General features: G+C 37.2%; 2 protein-coding genes across 2 annotated transcripts; both read right to left on the bottom strand.

Moving 5' to 3' along the window:
* Positions 1-377: 377 nt before the first annotated feature.
* Positions 378-5208, bottom strand: bola3 (bolA family member 3). The gene is made up of 4 exons (XM_067401458.1): positions 5045-5208; positions 4730-4859; positions 4566-4654; positions 378-929 (listed from the first exon to the last, which is right to left on the bottom strand). Exons 1-4 carry the CDS (start codon positions 5072-5074, stop codon positions 864-866), a joined length of 315 nt encoding a protein of 104 aa, XP_067257559.1. The 5' UTR covers positions 5075-5208; the 3' UTR covers positions 378-863.
* A 1261-nt stretch (positions 5209-6469) lies between these two features.
* bco1 (beta-carotene oxygenase 1) lies at positions 6470-15189 on the bottom strand. Its single transcript, XM_067401457.1, has 11 exons — positions 15070-15189; positions 13414-13542; positions 12992-13121; positions 11333-11480; positions 11070-11211; positions 9228-9448; positions 8857-9108; positions 7571-7673; positions 7115-7209; positions 6910-7021; positions 6470-6797 (listed from the first exon to the last, which is right to left on the bottom strand). The coding sequence occupies exons 1-11, from the start codon at positions 15131-15133 to the stop codon at positions 6643-6645; spliced, it is 1551 nt and encodes a 516-aa protein (XP_067257558.1). The 5' UTR covers positions 15134-15189; the 3' UTR covers positions 6470-6642.
* Between the last annotated feature and the right edge of the window lie 2124 nt (positions 15190-17313).

Genomic DNA, 17313 nt, shown 5'->3' with positions numbered 1-17313 from the left:
AAACTGGACGTCTGGAAAATCGATGAATCAGTTTGGACCACTGAAACGAGTTATCCGAACGAACCGATTCGCCTAAATGATTCTGATTGAATTGTTTCATCCACACTGTAAAGCAGACCAATACGGTACCCAAACGAGCTACAGTACCGTAAAACTAGTAATAGAATACGTAAAAATAATAATAATAATAATAATAATAATAATAATAATAATAATAATAATAATGTGACAAAACTTGAGGGGAAGAATAAGCACATTAATTTCATAAGAATTAGTTCATAAGTTCTATATATCTGTATTCAAATGGAAATACAATTTAGAATAGCACTTTTAATGCTTTCTATCTCTAAAAAAAAACACAAAAATGACATCTAGTGGTGAAAATGGTTTATGTAGAACCTACGGATTTGGTCATTTAAAAAGTACAAGCAGTGAATCAATTAAATAATTGGTTTGCTTGTCGCTTAATACAATAAATCTAGTGCCACACAAGTTTGCCAGGGAAAGGGAAGTGACATCATTTAATGTATCAACAGACCTAATGACAGAACAAAAACACAAACATAACTTACAAAGCTAGTTCAAGTGCAATTGTACACAATGCAAACAATGAACTGAAGATTAAAACAATCCACATGCCTTTTTTCTTCTTGCACACTCTCATTTATAGGCAAAAACAACATTACATTCTCTTATTTTGTGCGTTTACAGCGTTCGTGAACCATACCCTGTAACTGTACAGCTTTTGTTCATAAAATCTCTTTCCTGCCACTGTGAAAACTTTGCTCAAAAGGAGACAGACAGATGTGTGCGATACATTATTGTAGTGAGACGGCAGATGTGAGATTGACGCTGAGAAGCTCCTACTTTCTAGGAACATCAGTGAATATGCGGAGACCGTGCATGGCTTTAATCTCGTCTTTAAGAGCCTGTTGAAACACAAACCACAGATTATAATTTACACTGAATACTACTTTAAAATGCCCCTATTATGGTATTTTAAAGGTTCCTCATTTCGGTCTCCTACAATAAGTTGCATCCATGATCAAAACACACTTTAATTTCCTGATAATATCCATTGCAGCTTCACCTCTTTTCTCACAGTGTCTGAAACGGTTCAATATAAGATTCGGTCTCTCTAAACCCCTCCTTTCGGAGAGCTTCCTCTGCTCTGATTGGTCAGACAGCCCAGTCTGCTGACACTGGTCGACCGCTTACAGCGTGTGTCAGAAACTAAAGTCCAATATCATATCTGAATTTCAGCTCCGGATCTTCCTCAGCACTTGATACACAGTGACACGAACATTAAAGCTGCAGTCCGCGATTTTTCCTCTTTGTCGCCATCTCTGTTTGAAACATGCAATTGCAGTCATATGTGGAACAGTTATCTGTACGTGCGTTGTGCCTCGGCGCAGCTCGTTAGCGCGGATGAATCTAATGTTTGTAGTCAGTCATTCGCCGCACCGGTGTGGATACTGAACTTCAGAATCACAGATTCTACGTCTTGAAAGTATGAACAATATAAGAATTTCACTGGAAAATATCATCTGAACAAGTAAGTAACATGTCTGCCACTTTTGTTCTGACCAACTGAGGGGAAAAAAAAAAAAAAAAAAAAAAAAAAATCGCGCTGCCAATGATGATTAAATCTAACGATCGCTTAGCTTGGATCACGCCAAAACCGTGCAAATTATTATTACTGTTATATTGTTCTCAAATTGTTAATGTTAACAACATCAGTATTGCTATGACTATGTGTGTATTAGTGTTACCTGTAGATTTCAATTTCTGTATCCACTCCACAGTCCAAACAATGGGTCTCATTCATGAAACATTCGTAAATATACGAGTAAATATGTGAGTGATTTGCGCGTAAACAGACTTTCCCGAAAACTCTCCTCCTGATTCACAAATACTTCGTAAACGTCAGAAGTGATAGTGAAATGTGTGTGTGTTAATGAATTCCAATCAGTCGTAAATGGGACGCGCGTGCACATTCATTCTCAATTACCATAAATCCCGCCCATTAAATCCGACTGACAACTATATATGGGCATCATTTTATGACACCAAATGAAGGATTTTGGCCATTTTATAGGAAACAAGTTCCATAGTTTGCCCAGCCCTATTGAAATCAATTCATTATTTGATTAAAGTGCTCCGTTTGCAGATGCTATAGGTGCGTTCACGCGGCCTCGTAATTCCTGTAGTTACAAGATTCTAGCTTGTAAAAAGCGTTCACGTCCTCGTAGAGTTCGTAATTACAGTTTGTAAGCTGGGAGTTTTCTGAAAGCTCCCACATGTAACATGTGGCACCTATACCACCTGACCGCTGTAGATTGATTTATTAGGCGTTGATAGTGGTGCCATGGAAACGCATAATTTCCAGTCCAAGGACCAAAAGGACGTGAACAGCTCCGAATATAACGTCATTTCAAGATAGCGGTAAATACAAGGTGACGTGAACGCAGCTTATTACTGGCTCTCACAACAAAAGTAAAAAGAAAAAACGTATGTAATTACTATATATAATATTTTTTTCAAAATGCTGTAAATATGTACCTTATTAAGGTGAATTAAAATGCAGCCTTATTAATGAGCAAAACGTTCGGATGTTAAACGCACTATTTACGCGTGGCTGGGAGCAGGTGTAGATTTCTTTCGTCCCAACTAACATTTGGAAAATACGAACATTTTAATGAATCCGAAAATTTTCGTCAGAACCACTTTACACACGATTTACACAAAAATTTGTTCTGCTCTTGTTTCATGAATGAGACCCATTGTCTTTTGCTTTTTGACTACGGGTGAATCTCCAGTTGTCACTGATGATTGTCAATTGGACCTTTTTGGATTATAAGTTTAATTTTTTCAGCTGCTGTGAGAAAAGGCTATAAATGATCCGCTACAAGCAGCATCCTCACGTGATAAAACCGACTAGCCTGGACTCCTTCCTTTCTGTTTACGGATGTGACGTAATGACGCACAGAGGAACTGCTGCATTCTCAAATTTCCTGCGGAAATCCACCAAGTCGCTCTTATTATAAAACATTATTACAAGCTTACCGTTGTGAATCGAGACAAGATAATGAGATAGTTTTGAACACTGGCTGGTTATGTACTTGCTCAAAAATTTATTTTGGATCATTTTTAACCAAAAAAGTTATGGACTGCAGCTTTAACGATGGTGTCGGTTTTACCATATCAATTTCACTATTAAATAGTTGCTTATTAGCATGCATATTACTATGATATTGGCTGTTTATTAGTACTAATAAAGCACATATTAAAGCCTTATTCTGCATGATCATATTTTACACCCCCAATACCTAAACTTAACAACTACCTTATGACTATTAATAAGCAGTAAATATGAGTTAGGCAAAATTCATAATAAAAGTTTGTTAATAGTGAACTAAAGTGTGACCAAATAATATTATTTATTTATTTATATCATAATATTCTTCTTTTGTGTTCCCTTTAACTTCATTTTTATTGAACTGCTGAATAAAAACACTCACTATTGTATTAATTCACTAGCATTTTCTGATTCTTAAATAAATAGTGTGCATGCATCTGTCATGACCTCACATTAAATTGAGAGATTACATGAAATGTTTGTACTTTTAAAAATTAATGTCACACTTCAATCCGAATTTAAGTGAAGAAAATAGTGCTGTCAAATCGATTATTTGTGATTAATAGCATCTAACCTAAGAGTTAGTAAATATATACACCAATCATGCATAACATTATGACCACCTTCCTAATATTGTGTTTGTCCTCCTTTTGCTGCTAAAACAGCCCTGACCCATCGAGGCATGGACTCCTCTAGACCCCTGAAGGTGTGCTGTGGTATCTGACACCAAGATGTTAGCAGCAGATCCTTTAAGTCCTGTAAGTTGTGAAGTGGAGCCTCCATGGATCGAACTTGTTTGTTCAGCACATCCCACAGATGCTCGATTGGATTGAGATCTGGGGAATTTGGAGGCCAAGTCAACACCTCAAACTCGTTGTTGTGCTCCTCAAACCATTCCTGAACCATTTTTGCTTTGTGTCAGGAGCATTATCCTGCTGAAAGAGGCCACAGCCGCCAGGGAATACCGTTTCCATGAAAGGGTGTACATGGTCTGCAGCAATGCTTAGGTAGGTGGTACGTGTCAAAGTAACATCCACATGGATGGCAGCAGGACCCAAGATTTCCCAACAGAACATTGACCAAAGCATCACACTGACTTGCCTTCTTCCCATAGTGCATCCTAGTGCCATGTGTTCCCCTGGGAACCGATTTGGCTCTTGTCAAACTCACTCAAATCCTTACGCTTGCCCATTTTTCCTGCTTCTAACACATCAACTTTGAGGACAAAATGTTCACTTGCTGCCTAATATATCCACCCACTAACAGGTGCTGTGATGAAGAGATGATCAGTGTGATTCACTTCACCGGTCAGAATGTTATGCATGATTGGTGTGTATATATATATATTATAGAAAGAACTAAAAGATGCAAACAGTTTACTGCTCTATTATACTGAACCCAATTATGAATACTTCATTGAACTCACCTGATTGACTAACTGATGCTGTTGCACTGTTCTCTTTCCTCTAAACTCGTCAGACTCGATGTGTATTTCGTACATTGCACCACAGCCTCCTGAAATGAACCCAAATATATTAATGCACATTACCTAACTGTCTAAAGTAACACAAGTCAGATCTGCTGCCTCACCTGATATATCCACAACCTTGAGCGCCGAAGCGTGAGGAAACTTCTCCTTCAGCACCTGTGTGATTCGCTCCTCTCCATCGGTCAGACTCGACCGAGACCGCGCGATTACATTTCTACACACCGTTTGAGTCTAAAGACACACGGAAACATGACGGTAAACGATTACAGTATGACATTATGCCTGCGTTTGGACAAGGTGACAGTGCTTGGGTTCACCAACGAATCTCTCACATGTAAGTTACTGTGACTGTCATCGCAAGCAAAATACAGGCTACGGGTTAAAATGAAAACAACAAAGACAAGATTCATATTTACGTTGTATCTGATGGCTCTGAGCAGAGACATGTTGGTGTCAGACAGTTCCTCAATTCATCAAAGTATGATCAAATATAAATATAGCTTATGAAAACACACTTGACAAAGTCATGTCCTGTTCAATTCCAGCGCTTGTCCCTGTCCCAGGAATATGTCGTCACCAAGTTCAGGTTGTCATCTCTGGCGCCCCCTGGTGATCCAACTGTTAATGGCGGGGGGGGGTTGAATCGTCCTATTGAATCGAATCTTTTTAATCGATTCCCTAAAAGATTCACACTGGCTGGTTCAGACTAGATTGCTGATGGGGACAATACATTTGTTTTCTGTGTTTTTTGTATACTATTATTATATTTATTAATTATTATTATTATGTTTGCAGGTCTTGAGTGTCACATGATCCTTCAGAAATCATTCTGATTTGCTGCTCAAGAAAAAAATATTATTGTTTATCAGTGTTGAAATCAGTTGTGTACAATATTTTTTCAGGATTATTTGATGAATAGAAAGTTCAAAAGAACAGCATTTATCTGAAATATAAAGCTTTTGCAACATTATAAATTTCTATCCTGTCACTTTTGATCAGTTTAACATATCCTTGCTGAATAAAAGTGTTCATTTCTTTAATTTATTTGCAAAAAACCTCTTACGGACTCCAAGCTTTCTATTTCAGATAAATGTGGTTCTTTTAAACTTTCTATTCATCAAATTATCCTGAATATATATATATATATATATTGTACACAACTGTTTTCAACGTTGGTAATAAATGTTTATTGAGCAGCAAATCAGCATATTAGAATGATTTCTGAAGGATCATGTGACACTGAAGACTGGAGTAATGATGCTGAAAATTCAGCTTTGATCACAGGAATAAATTACATTTTACAATTTATTAACTTAGAAAATTTATTTTAAATTGTAAAAATTTTTCACAATATTACTGTTTCTGCTGTATTTTGGATCAAATAAATGAAGCCTTGGTGAGCAGAAGAAACTTCTTCTAAAAAAAAAAATCTTACTCTTGACCGGTAGTTTACTTCACTCTTAAAAATAAATGTGTGTGTGTGTTATATAAGTAGGAGAGTTCAGACTTTTTATTGGTTTCGTACATGATTTAAGAAAATAAAGATAAATAATCTATTGTTTTTTTTGTTTTTTGTTTTCCATGTGAGGTGAGATTTTTAGCTCAACTAACACCACACGGCTTAAAGCCATTTGCATGGTACAAATACGGTGTAACCTTGTATTTTTCAATATACAGTATTTTTAACCACCCCAGTCCTCCTTAAAGTTTTGACCCAATTCAATCACTGGCTAGCACAATAATTACAGAATACTAACTTCAATTTATGATTGTTTTATGTAAGAAAAAAGACAGTTCACACATTTGTTTGATATTACTAAATGCAATTAATGACCTTTCAAACAGTAAATCTTTTTACATGTATATTTTTCACAAACAAGCAAACAAAGCACAATGTGTACAAATACTGTACAGCTGTTAATACAGTATATTTTTGTAACCAGATCATCAAAATATCAACATTTACAGGACATTCTCCATCCCTGTCATTAGACAGTTGGCAGACAGGAAACTCTTAACTACTGTCCGGTATGAAGTAGCCGTGCATGTCCATGTGAAAATCTACATCTACACAAGCCCGGGCAACTTCTTTGAAAGACTTGCCATCGAGCAGCAGCAGAAAGCCACCCTTCTTTGGTTTGGCGTTTATGACAACTGTCAGGACTACACCTAAAAATAAAGAAAAAAAGAGACTAGTTGAATTAAAAATGTATAAATCATTAAAAATGATTATATCTCATATCTCATATCTACTTCAAATTATTATGAAAGAGTAACTTACCATCATCTTCGTCGACTGCATCAGGCCTGGGAATAAAAACGGGCTCTGATGCGAAACAGTCCTCTCCAGTCCACTCAATCAGCTGCTTTGTTTCAGCATCAAACTTTACAATCTGAAAAAAATGGTCAGTGCTCAGAACGGAGTTACTAGGGATGCATTTACTAATAAAATGCCAAGTACATAAATGTATGAAATAGATCAGTACCTTTGTGGCCACTGGGGAGATGTCCACACAACACATGTAAGAATATCTGTACTTCTTTCCATTGAAATTGTAATTAATTCTTGGAAGTTCCACGCCTGAATGCAATACATCAGTTTAGAGGTAGAAGAGGTTTAAAAAAGTAACAAATAAAACTGTCAGACAGACAGACAGACAGACAGAATGATAGATAGAACGACAGATATAGATCAGACACTCGCATAGAATTCTAAAATGTTGACTGTTCTGCTTACTTTTTTATGTTTGTATATATAGTCAAACCAAAAATTATTCAGACACTTTGACCTGACCATGTTTTGCTTAAGTGCTATCTGAAAAACAATAAAAATCTTTATATATATATATATATATATATATATATATATATATAGAGAGAGAGAGAGAGAGAGAAAGAAAGAGAGAGAGTGGAATAAAGTCACCCCAGTGTCATTATCTCACCATCACAGAGCACCTCTCCCTGACACAGAACTTTCCCATCCTTCTCCTTCACAGCACTTGCTGTTGTGTATTTAAGTTTCACCAGATCTTCCCCTGTCTCACCCTAAGAAAGAAAATATGATATTCTTTGTCTATAATCAGAGGCTTTGAGTACAACATAAAAGTAGATTTCCATTAAAGGTGCAATATGTAAGAATTTTGCAGTAAAATATCCAAAAACCACTAGGCCAGTGTTATATTTTGTTAACTTGAGTACTTACAATATCCCAAATGTTTCCAACTATTTGTAAATTGTGAGGAAAATTGCAATTTTAACCAAGGCTCCGGGACGTGTGAGGAGTCGCCTGTCAATTGCGTCATACCCGCGTTACCCTCGGTTTCCGGTTTTATTTTGTAGAAACCATGGAAACACCAAAGACGCTTTAATATATTACATGTTTTAATAGACAAGAGAACAACTGTTTGGTTACGTTTATAAACAGAAAACGAATTATTGTTATATAGCTCAACACATTTAGTCTTATTGTTTAAATCTAATTTTCTTGATTTTTTGCAAGTACCATGCTTTACCATGCCTCAGAGAAAAACACTATTTTATCAAGTAGCTAACATAGCATAATCAGATGCAGCTTTATTTTTAGTAACAGTAATACAGCATTTTCTCCATCATACAATACGTTTTAAAATGAATTGCATGCCATTTATCATTACAAGCCATCCAGCATTTAATATGATATTGTAAAATCAATCTATCTTACTGCAGTGTGTAACAGTGTCTCACAGCAGCCGTCGAGCGAACGCAACGTTATAACATCATTTTCAACACTCTCAAATGTATCTAATATGATAAACAGAGCTGCGTTACCTCATACTCATGACCGGAAAAGCGGAAGCAGCGCCGGCGACTGTGACATAATAAAAGTCCCGCTGCTCGTGAGGCATGTGTTGATCAATCGCTCCAACGGCCTCGTTCAGCTCCACAACACTCGCTCCTGCTCTGCTTCATACTACGTTAATAATCGCATCCATGAACATGATTTCTTCCTGAGTCCTATCCCGATTATTTTCCACCAACTGTGAGGTGGAGACCACATGTCCCAAGATTCCACGCTCAAACCTGGCGTCATCAAGCTACGCCTTTGTTTTAAATAGGCCTCTAGTGACCTCTAGCAGGCAGAAAATTTTACATATTGCACCTTTAATGGAAATAGCAGTGTTTGCACGGCAACTTAAAAACAAACCCCAACCAGAAAGTTTGACAAGCATGAATACACTACATAACATACCTTGTCGCTGAGTGGCAACACAAATCTTCTGCACTTGGGCTTGCAGTACATAGTATTTTTGCCCTTCTGCTCCTTCAGCTTGTCCAGATAAAACATATCATACAAGCTGTTGTCATCATAGGCGATCACATCGAAAACAACATGCCCATCATCTTCAAAGGCATTGACGTGATGGTAGACAGCCATCGCACCAGTGTAGAATTTGGTCCCAACGTCCTTCTTTGTCTTTCGGTCAATAAGATGAATCAGGGTCTGATGAATATAAGGGGTAAAAGGAGAGTTTAGAGATGCGAAGTAAAACGCTAACATTGTCCAGCTGACAGACACGTGTCCAGAATTGCATTCAAAGATATGATAGAGTTTGTCCTTACGCTGTCTTCAGGGTGGAATTTCATGCAGCTGGCCCAGCTGACCCCCCTCAGGTAGGCTGTGGCCATTTTGAGGATATCCAGCTTCAAGGGCTGTTCGATAAAGACGAAGTAGTTGTCAGTCATGCCAAAGCTGTGGTAATAACTGGGCGTGAGGAGAGAGCGGCAGGGCACGGTGCACACGACCTCAGCGCTTTTCAGTGGTGGAGACCCGTCTGCCCTACCTGATTTAAGACACAATTGTTGAGGGTTGGTAGTTTTTATTCTGGTAGTAATTATTTAACGTTTTCGAAGCACTCCAAATGCTGGCAAGTGCAAAAACGTAAAAGCAACGAAAACTGCCTAAACAAAAGATGTAATATAAGTCTAAGGTGTCCCCTGAATGTGTGTGAAGCTCAGCTCAAAATACCCCATAGATGTTTTTTTATTCATTTTTTTAACTGCCTTTTTGGGGGCATCATTATAAATGAGCCAATTCAGGGCTACTGGCCCTTTAATTCTCCTGCTCCACGCCCACGGAGCTCACGCTTGCCTTGAACAGTGCATAAACAAATGGATCTTTACAAAGTGTTCGGCATGCATGCAGCATGCATGCATCGGATTATGTGAGTATTGTATACTCTTATATTGTTTACATTTGATTCTGAATGAATTTAAGGCTGTGCTCCGTGGCTAACGGCTAATGCTACACTGTTGGAGAGATTTATAAAGAATGAAGTTGTGTTTATGAATTATACAGACTGCAAGTGTTTAAGAATGAAAATAGCGACAGCTTTTGTCTCTGTGAATACAGTAATAAACAATGGTAACTTTAACCACATTTAATAGTACATTAGCAACATGCTAACGAAACATTTAGAAAGACAATTTACAAATATCACTAAAAATATCATGTTATCATGGATCATGTCAGTTATTATTGCTCCATCTGCCATTCTTTGACATGGTAGTCTTCTCCAGTTAATTTCTTCTGTTCAGTCCATCAAGGTCAGACATGAGTAAAAACATGAACAAAATATTCACATCACTATTATCAGATGCTTTCTTAACTGCCGCTTTCTCACCGCTGTCGTTTTTGTTGCGTGTTTATTTGTTATTGAGAGGGAAGCGCGCTGAACATATTTATGTTCATGTAAAAGCTGCTCGCAGGTGGCGTCGGGATGTTTACTTACAGTATACCACTGAAAAGGTATTTCAAACTTCTAAGTGAAGAACAAAAAATAACTTTATATAGCAGGCCTTTACAGAGGCCTTTATTCTACAAATATGACATTAAAAAAGGTCTACATTTTCTAAGATCAGGAAAAAAAACAGGTCGCAAGTTCTGAGATCGCCACTAGTGGCAAACCATTGAAATTGACATTTAAGACAAAATAAAGCATTGTTTACTGAAATCTCGATCTCTAGTTAAGTTTAATACTTAGGGTTATGGATTGGAACAAACCCCTAAGATGAGAAACAGCAAGGTGCACTACACAGCAAAATCCCCAGAGTTAAATCAACTCTGCTCAGAGTACATATGGCCCCTCCATAACGGTGTTAAAATAACACTGAAGCAGAGTTAAAGTTAAGGAGATAATTAAGCAATTAATTAAGTGATGATTAGGCATTAGTGATGAACACCTGCTGTTAACAAGCAGAATCACTGAAGAAAAGAGAAACACAAGAACCAAAACTGACTTCAGTCACAACCTTATTAATTGCTAAATTATCTCATTAACTTTAACTCTGCTACAGTGTTACTTTAACACTATTTAGAGAGGGACCATATGTACTCTGAGCAGAGCTGATTTAACTCTGGGGATTTTACTGTGTATGAACCAGAAATAATGGCAGCACACTTACTTCCTCCTGCAACCTTGAACAAAGTGTACTTGGTCTTGCCCTTCTCTGCAATGCATGTTCCCATACTGTAGCTGTTTCCCTCTTTATCATAATGCGTATGTGATGCCACGATATTTACAGGAAGGTATTTTAGGTAGTCCACCTAGAACGAATAAAGCAACAATAATATTCTCTGAGAACATGTAAAAAAATCTGCTAGCAGATTTTGCCAATTTGTGCCAACATGACTGGACTAGATTTTTTTACAAGCAGTAATTTTTTACCTTGTCTTGAGTCTCTAGGGTAATGGGGTCAATTTTGCGAATATAATTGGTTTCAGATGTAGCATGGTAGTCATTTCCATATTTGATTATGTTATTGGCACAGTTGTCAGTGAAGTCTGGGATGGTGTGGCTGAGGAAGGTGATCACTCTGAAAAGAGTTGAAAAGAACAATTCATTCACAAATCACAATATGCACAAATTTGACATTTTATTATGTAACATCTGACGACCTATTGAATTTAAGCTGATTGTTTTGTGTTAATAGGTTTTAAAGGTTTTATTTCAATTCCTGGTTACATGGGTTAATTTGAGTGTGATTCATAAAAGTGCTTAAAGGGTTAGTTCACCCAAAAATGAAAATTCTGTCATTTATTACTCACCCTCAAGCCATTCCACACCCGTAAGACCTTCATTCATCTTCGGAACACAAATTAAGATATTTTAGTTGAAATCCGATGGCTCCATGAGGCCTCCATAGGGAACAATGACACTTCCTCTCTCAAGATCCATAAAGGTACTAAAAACATATTTAAATCAGTTCATGTGAGTACAGTGGTTCAATATTAATATTATAAAGTGACGAGAATATTTTGGTGCGCCAAAAAATAAAATAAAATAACGACTTATATAGTGATGGCTGATTTCAAAACACTGCTTCATGAAGCATTGGAGCACAAATGAATCAGTGTATCAAATCATGATTCAGATCGCGTGTCAGCCAACGGCTGAAATCAGTTGACTTTGGCGCTCCAAATCTTCCTGAAGCAGTGTTTTGAAATCGGCCATCACTAAATAAGACGTTTTTTTGGTTTTTTTTGGCGCTCCAAAAATACTATAGTCACTTTATAATATTAATGTTGAACCACTGTACTCACATGAACCAATTTAAATATGTTTTTAGTACCTTTATGGATCTTGAGAGAGGAAATGTCAATGCTCCCTATGGAGGCCTCACGGAGCCGTCGGATTGCAACTAAAATATCTTAATTTGTGTTCCAAAGATTAACAAAGGTCTTATTTTAATTTTTGGGTGAACTAACCCTTTAAAGGGGACCTATAATGCCCCTTTTACAAGATTTAATATAAGTCTCTGGTGTCCCCTGAATGTGTCTATTAAGTTTCAGCTCAAAATCCCCCACAGATCATTTATTATAGCTTGTCAAATTTGCCCCTATTTGGGTGTGAGCAAAAACACACTGTTTTTGTGTGTGTCCCTTTAAATGCAAATGAGCTGCTGCTCCCGCCCCCTTTCCAGAAGAGGGCGGAGCTTTAACAGCTTGGTTGCTCAACAACAACTAAGCTGGAGAATCTCACGCAGCCAAAATGAGGATTGTCAGTAACAGTTTTCTTTTACACAAAAACAGCGTGTTTTTGCTCACACCCAAATAGAAGCAAATTTGACAAGATATAATAAATGATCTGTGGGGCATTTTGAGCTGAAACTTCACACACACATTCTGGAGACACCAGAAACTTATATTACATCTTGTAAACGGGGAATTATAGGTCCCCTTTAAATTAAAGATAAAATACCACTAAACAATAATTGAGGTGAGTTTTCTTTCCATTTAGGATTGATGTATTGCAACTTTCCATTGAAGAATCATGTTGTGATAAATACATGATTCTTTCTGTATCAGTGGCAGTTACGTTGCTTACTTGGAGAATATATTTTTGCATGGGTCTGGGTACGCCATGGTCCCCATCTCTGACACCACTATTCTGTTGGCATGCATGTTGGAGTTGTAGGTGTCACCTTGAAGATATTTGCTCCTGTACGTAACCTCTCCTGAAAATTAAAAATTGTCAAAACATTCATGTGGAGCACGGAGGTAACAAAAGTCCGTCATTACAGTACAAACCCACATATTCATGCTTAAAAATGCTGGGTAGTTTCAACCCAAATTTGGGTCAAAATTACATTTTTTCATTTGGGTTTGTGCCAAATTTGGGTTGAAACAACCCAGCATTTTTGAGAACTGATGAAACAAGAACAAGAACTGATGAAACTGCAGCCGGTTTTCAGATAAAATGTTTGCAACATACCATAGGCATTCACTAGTAGGTAATAAAATAAATACCTTTATTAATTGTGAAATTGTGTAAAAGCGCCATTCCATCGAACCAATGGTTGTATGACGTCTCTCCCACAGAAAAAAGGCCTGGTCCGTTGCGTATAAGTGTACCCTGCAGCCATTCAGGAACCAAGCCTGCAGAGATGATGAAACATGTTTAAACTGGAGCAGTTTGGTCCAATTAACTGATTATGTCCACTTCTCGTTCCGAACCATCTGTTATTAAGCTCATAACGCTCATAATGAAGCCTTCACAAAGAGACAATTGCTAAAGACCTCCTCCACAAGCACTTAACCAGAACATAAATCAAGACAATCCTTAAGGCACCTAAATTCTGTAATGTACACTTCTGCTCAAGTTGTTAAATATTCTGGTTTACTACTGAAATACAGTATTATGATTATACTAATATTGTCTGTCGTTTTCATGGTAATATTGTTGAATTTGATCATTGAATGTCAGGAGCAAAGACACTGGTAAATTAAGTGAGATTAAATCCATAAAGTGTGTTTGCATTATTTTATGTAAGAAATTTAATGGTCATTTGTTTGTATTTCCATGTGGGGATTTTTTTTATTCATTTTCAGGTATAATGGTAAATGGTAGATCAGTTATTACTGAAGATTACGCTGCGCCCAGCCCAACCCCAAAAGCATTGCCTCAGAGATAGTATTCAACATGCTCGTGTTTAGGCTATATGCAGTCATTTCAGGTTTTAATAAAAATCCATGTTTCAGGTTGCTTTAAAGGTAGTTGGGGAGAGCTGATAATTCACATGTACTTTTATGTGCTTGCATTGCCTCAACGCAGTGAGACTTACAATGCACAAGGGATCCACAACTCTATCTTTAATAAATGTTATTTATAATAATAATAATAATAATAATAATAATAATAATAATAATAAACTTACTGGATGTTCCAAGGAAAAAAATATACAGCATTTTCATGGAAAATATTATATATATATATATATATATATATATATATATATATATATATTATATGCTCATAATATGAGATTTTAATTTTGACCAAAAAAGTTCACACAAAATCAAGAGACTGAGTAATTCTGTTTAAGAGCTTTAAGAAGCATATATAGTTTCATTCCCCCTGAACTAAACATGGTGCTATGAAAGAAAAAAAATGACTCAAAATGTATGTGCTTGTATGGGAATTTCTGCATGTAGCTATATTTTAAATGATCTAAATATTTCATCTGCAATATGAATATATTTTAACAATGTACTTGATTTGGTCATAATAATCATAAGCTACAAGGAACGTTAACAAAAGTGAGCTATTTCGTATTTTGTAGCAAAAATTTTACAGGCTTTAAATATGACATACAAAATTGTGCATTTGGATAAATTTTTGGTAATTTCTTGTGTAGGCTAACTTGCTTGTTATTTCTCTGACATTATGAACAGAGGAAGAAATTTAAGCACATATCGTGAAAGCCGTAGGTTAATGTTTACATTATCACAGTGATTTACCTCAGACGTGCTGCCGCTCATGAAAAATACTTGAAACTCATCAGAAGGCATGAATGTTTCGTGCTGCGCCCTTTTTTTTCTTTTGCCTACTTGTTTTATCATCAAACACACAGCAGCGATTCATTTCAGGCGCGTGCAATTTGGCAACTTATTTTCTCCACCTACCTTTTACTTCAGCTTTAATGGGCTCCGGATGTTCTTCCTTGTTTTTACCATAGTCGTACTGCATCTTTCCTGCGTTGTCCAAAGTTTCTCCAAAGAAGTTAAGAGAGGCATTAAGATCAGTGTTCCAACACAAACTGTCTATAAAGCTTCAGGAAGATGAAGACTCCGCCTCTCATCATTACAGGACTTACAGACTCACGTTTACAACCTGTTACTCTTAATCTTATCTCCTCATTACTGCCGTGGGCTCATGATTGTTCTTAAAACGTAAACAAGTACAAATTGTATTTAGGTCAGTCTAACCTATACTGTAAATGGAAAAAAAAAAAACAACAACATGACAGCTGCTGAATATTTACGCTAACGGAAGAAAACAATATACAAAAAAAAAAAAAAAAAAAAAAAGCTATATATATATATATATATATATATATATATATATATATATATATATATATATATATATATATATATATATATATAGCTATGTAAGAAAGCTGATCTGAGATAAATATGAAAAGGTAAGGTCAAATCAGATGTTTTTATTTAGTTGTGCATGTTTTTTGCTGTTATCAATTTATATTTAGATGAATAGGATGAAGACAAAATATCCCGTCATATGGAGCCATATGAGGTGAGTTGCCTCAGGGAGGACAACATGTTGAGATCATGTGACATATTTTACTACTAAAGATGCATTTCCAACTAAATTACCCGGAACAATTTGTCCCAGAAACATTTTTCCTTCAGACCTGTTGCTGTCTGCATTTCCATCACCGTGAAGATTAGTTAAAATTAATCCGGTGAAGGACTGCACATGACTTTCCAGTTCCTGCTGGATTTCGTCTTCCACATATAAGCTTAATAAAGCTTGAACCTTGTCGTCAGTCCATTGGTTGTATTTTTTAAATTCCATTATTGATTCAAACAACTCTTTTCTGCACGTACCAAACAGACTTTTAAAAATGGTGGTTGACATAAAATGCTGCATGAACTCAACCAATCAGCATGTTCAGTCCCACCTCCGAAAGTACTTTGAAAAAGTGCTACCTTGTGAGCAGGGACTTTCTGAGGTGGAAATATTTGCCCGAAACTTCATTAAGACCTTGGTCCCTGCAGTCGAAACACACTGAGTACCACCATCCCTGGGGAAAGTTCCTGCATTGGAAACGTGGCTTTACATGATCTCAGTAACATCTTATTATCAGACATTTTTGCTGCTGAAAAAATAAAGGTGAATATTACTACAACTTTTAGTTGCAATGAGACATCTTCTGATATTAATGCTACATCATTAGCGATGTTTCCAGAGGTCCTCGGGTGTTTCAGGTCTCTCAAATATCAGACGCCCTCACTCAGGTGATCCAGCTGAGGTTAATCAAGCCTCAGCTTGTGCCCTATCAGCACTCTCCCACGGATCTGCTTTTTTTTATCTGAGGCCACCGAGAGACTTTCTCTGTGGCCTCTGTTGCCCCTTTTCCACTGACACGGTTCTGGTGTGGGTTCTTGGCCTGTGTCCGTTCTCAAACCATTCCACACATTTCCACTGCAAAAAAAGCTGGTTCTGGGCTGAAAAGATCAGCTAAACTCCAGCCATAAACTCCAGATTTGCTGGTCTCAAACAGAGCCGGGGAGGTGGAAGGTTGAGAAATGCTGTCACTGTCTTGATGCCAGTCTCGTCGAGCAAAGTAATAATGTTGCACTACATTGCTCTTCATATCTAAACATATAAAACTGTGTGTGTGTGAGAGACCCAGTATGCAAGAGAGTGGGGGAATCAACAGTTTCAGTTTCACTCCAAAAAGGACAGATGAGAGTATCAGGAGCTTCCGGTATGCTAGAATCATTCCCAGTACTGTGAACAGTAAAACAGAAGTGCCGCACCACCTGCAAAAACACCATTTCATGACAGGCTCCAGTTTGCCTGGCCGAGAACAGGTTCTGGTGCCAGATCATGAACCATTCTTGTGGAAAAGGGGTATGTGCTGTTATAGATGGTGTTATAGATAAGCCCTACAGAGGTCCTGCAAAGGCTCTGCGCCCTAACTCCACAGGTAAGTGCCTTGCCTTCCATTCTTGTATGTGGCAGTTGTTGATGAGGTCCTCATATTTCTCCCTCTTCCGCTCATTGGCCTCCTCCATATGATCGTCCCATGGCACTATAAACTCCCACATGACAATATTCCTCATTACCTCTGACACTAGAACAATGTCAGGTTTGAGGGTGGTCTTCACAACATGCTG

The sequence above is a fragment of the Chanodichthys erythropterus genome, chromosome 11 (genome assembly GCF_024489055.1).
Source record: "Chanodichthys erythropterus isolate Z2021 chromosome 11, ASM2448905v1, whole genome shotgun sequence".
Classification (NCBI taxonomy): domain Eukaryota; kingdom Metazoa; phylum Chordata; class Actinopteri; order Cypriniformes; family Xenocyprididae; genus Chanodichthys; species Chanodichthys erythropterus.
This window is presented reverse-complemented; position numbering and strand designations above follow the sequence as displayed.

Coding starts and splice junctions, on each gene's coding strand:
- bola3 (XM_067401458.1), bottom strand. CDS start 5,074: ATGTCTCTGCTCAGAGCCATCAGATACAAC. Junction 4,655..4,729: donor CAAGGTTGTGGATATATCAG/GTGAGGCAGCAG, acceptor GGTTCATTTCAG/GAGGCTGTGGTGCAATGTAC. Junction 930..4,565: donor AGCATCAGTTAGTCAATCAG/GTGAGTTCAATG, acceptor GTGTTTCAACAG/GCTCTTAAAGACGAGATTAA.
- bco1 (XM_067401457.1), bottom strand. CDS start 15,133: ATGCAGTACGACTATGGTAAAAACAAGGAAGAACATCCGGAGCCCATT. Junction 11,481..12,991: donor TGCAAAAATATATTCTCCAA/GTAAGCAACGTA, acceptor AACTCTTTTCAG/AGTGATCACCTTCCTCAGCC. Junction 7,022..7,114: donor TCTCCCCAGTGGCCACAAAG/GTACTGATCTAT, acceptor CATTTTTTTCAG/ATTGTAAAGTTTGATGCTGA.